This window comes from Athene cunicularia (assembly GCF_003259725.1).
Source record: "Athene cunicularia isolate RWA chromosome 6 unlocalized genomic scaffold, athCun1 chr6_part1, whole genome shotgun sequence".
Taxonomy (NCBI): domain Eukaryota; kingdom Metazoa; phylum Chordata; class Aves; order Strigiformes; family Strigidae; genus Athene; species Athene cunicularia.
In genome coordinates this window covers 8,947,473-8,949,966 of record NW_020799105.1, presented here as the reverse complement: position 1 = coordinate 8,949,966, position 2,494 = coordinate 8,947,473, and the positions used below count along the sequence as shown (strand labels likewise).

The 2,494-nt window shown below is 42.2% G+C and overlaps 1 protein-coding gene across 3 annotated transcripts in view; it reads left to right on the top strand.

Annotated features, from left to right (window-relative positions):
* Positions 1-394: 394 nt before the first annotated feature.
* Positions 395-2,494, top strand: part of EXOC6 (exocyst complex component 6) — a 72,281-nt gene continuing 70,181 nt past the window's right edge. For 2 of the 3 annotated variants that reach the window (XM_026851081.1, XM_026851080.1), the window contains exon 1: positions 395-516. In XM_026851081.1, the coding sequence (XP_026706882.1) occupies positions 395-516 (122 nt within the window). The remainder of the gene's footprint in view (positions 517-2,494) is intronic. The other variant, XM_026851082.1, reaches the window with a different exon arrangement.

Below are 2,494 nucleotides of genomic sequence, written 5' to 3'. Positions count from 1 at the left end.
AATTGAGCACTTATGTCTAGTGTCTGAAATGACTCTGAAATTGTGTTTTCAAACTGACTAAATTTCAGGCTTAATATTTATTACTGGTAAACTACTATAGGGATGTAAAAATATCATTTTTGCCAATAAGTTTCCTGTTAAGATAAATAAATTGGACACACATACAAAAAAGACTGTGCAGGCCTGGGTACTGCATACAAGACAAATGTTACCAGCAGAGACAGGAAAACAGCAGCTGTGCACCATTCCTGGACACAAAGTCCTCAGGAGTCACGAGGTTAGCACAGGATCTGTTTTTTCATGCCTGGTTTTGCTGACTACAGAGTCACTTAGTCAACGATAATAATCAGAATAAAAGTCCTCTCCTAAAGTTAGACTAGTTTTATGCTAATCTATGGCAAGGAAAAGCAAGTCAAATATGTCAGAATTCTATCTAGAAGAAAACAAAGATCAGATATATGAAAATGCCCTTGCTGAGATCCAGTCCTTTGAGCTGCCTCTTGGAACCACCCTAAGGTATGTATTTTTAGATAATAATATATTGTTCATGATGGATTTGTTCCATTATATAGCTCTTCTTTCAGCCAGTCCAATATTAGCAACTTTCTTTTCCTGACCCTGAAATCTGTAGGAAAGTTGAATTTAATTTCAATGTGCTTGGCCCTAAATGAAAAAATACAAATTAAGGTCACCTACTCAGCTCTTTCTTTTCACCGGGACAAAGCTATCTGTTACTGAAGGCTGGCTGCTGATTCTCTGTGAAGAAATAAATTACTCTTAAGCATGAAAACAAGGGGAAATTTGTTCTTTTGTATAACCGTTTTTAGCTTGATGTTAACAGCTACAAGTTTAAAGAATTGCTTCTTATTCTTAGATTTGTAATAAATGCAACTTCTTTTGAATCACTAAAGCCTCAACTACTTAAGGTTTTACTGTTGATATTCCTAACTATCTGAAGATTTTCATATTTTTTCCATTTGCAGCTTATGGAAACTGTTTAATGGTAGAAGCGCAACTGAAAAAAATTTCCTCTGCATATTCATCCCTACAAAAAAGTAATACATAAAAGATTATGATGCTATGTGTTTAAGTATATTGTCAGTATCTGTAGAAGAGTTTTAAAAATAGCCTGCCTGGCACTGTAGGTGTCAGGTTGCAGTGACTATCAGGCTAAAGAAAGAAAATTTAATTTACCCCGAAAAATGTGTCAATCTATTACTTCAGTAATTTGGTGATGGAAAAAATAAAAAAGAACTGTGGGAAGATTGTTACTACATTTGAGTGATTTCTTGAAGGAAACACGACTGCAGTGGTAGCCTGTAGGATTTTTCCTGTTTTCTTTCTGCAGCATGCACTTTGTAGGAACTTGTCTACATTTGGAGTAGTCCTTGTTGATTTAGTAGGTGTGATCAACAAATTCATCTGAATCAACACTGAATATGATAAAACCACAAGCTTAGACAAGCTTGTGCAGAGTCCTTGGTGCCATTTATTAACTAGCATCCAGGTGTAGTTGCAGGAGATATAATGTTTGATTACAATAACTAGAATGGTACCAAACACAATCGCAGCTGGCTGTTGTCTAGACTTTGATGCATTCACAGTTGTAAACTGCTGTCAGTTCCTCACTGGAAAAGTAACTAAACATCACCCTGAAGTTTTACACTTCAGGCCTATTTCTTTATGGTTGGCTTCCCACTTGTGTGCAGGTAACTTTGCCCAGAAAGCAGGTGTATCCTGTCTCCTGAGCATGCAAAAACCAAGGACTAGCTCATCTTTGGCCACAAACCACAAAATGTATAATTTAAATAGAAAATGGGCTATTCCTCCTTCATTGAAAAACGAAGCTTTGCTGTACACACGCTCCAGGGCACTAGGAAACAATATGACAGTTTCCAGTGAAACACAGCAAGCTAATACATAGAAAAGGGCACTTTTTTGTTGTTCTGTTTTTACCCCGACCCTCCAAATTTCTGAAGAAAGGGAGGAAACAAGTCGGTGACCGAACTTGAATGCAGAAACCCCTGCAGAGCCCCCGTGTCGGTACTCCGCGCCCGCCCCGCCGTCTCCCTGCTGGGACTAGCCGCGTGTACATCAGCGGGGGCAGTTAAAAGTAAAACAAAACAAATAATTTTAAAAGTCCCCAAACCACCCCAGGAAACAAACCAGAACTAGCCCAGAGGAAAAGGCCCGTTTCGCCCCTGTAAGCCTCCAAGGCGTCTCTGCAGCGCGGTGCAAAAGGGCGCAGGAAGGGCGGCGGGTCCGTCCCTAGCGCAGCCGGGACAGGGGTGGGATTTCGGGTGTCCCTCTTCTGTCACAGGGCGCTGAGCGGGGCAGAGCTGGTGGCTCCTGGCAGGGGCAGCTGCCCGCAGTCTCTACCGGACACTGCCGCCCCGAATGCCCAGGGGACGAAAGGGCTTCACCGGGCTTCCAGCGCGGCCCCGGCGCAGCCTGTCCCCTGAACAAGGGCCGCGGGGCACGGATGAGCTGGGGC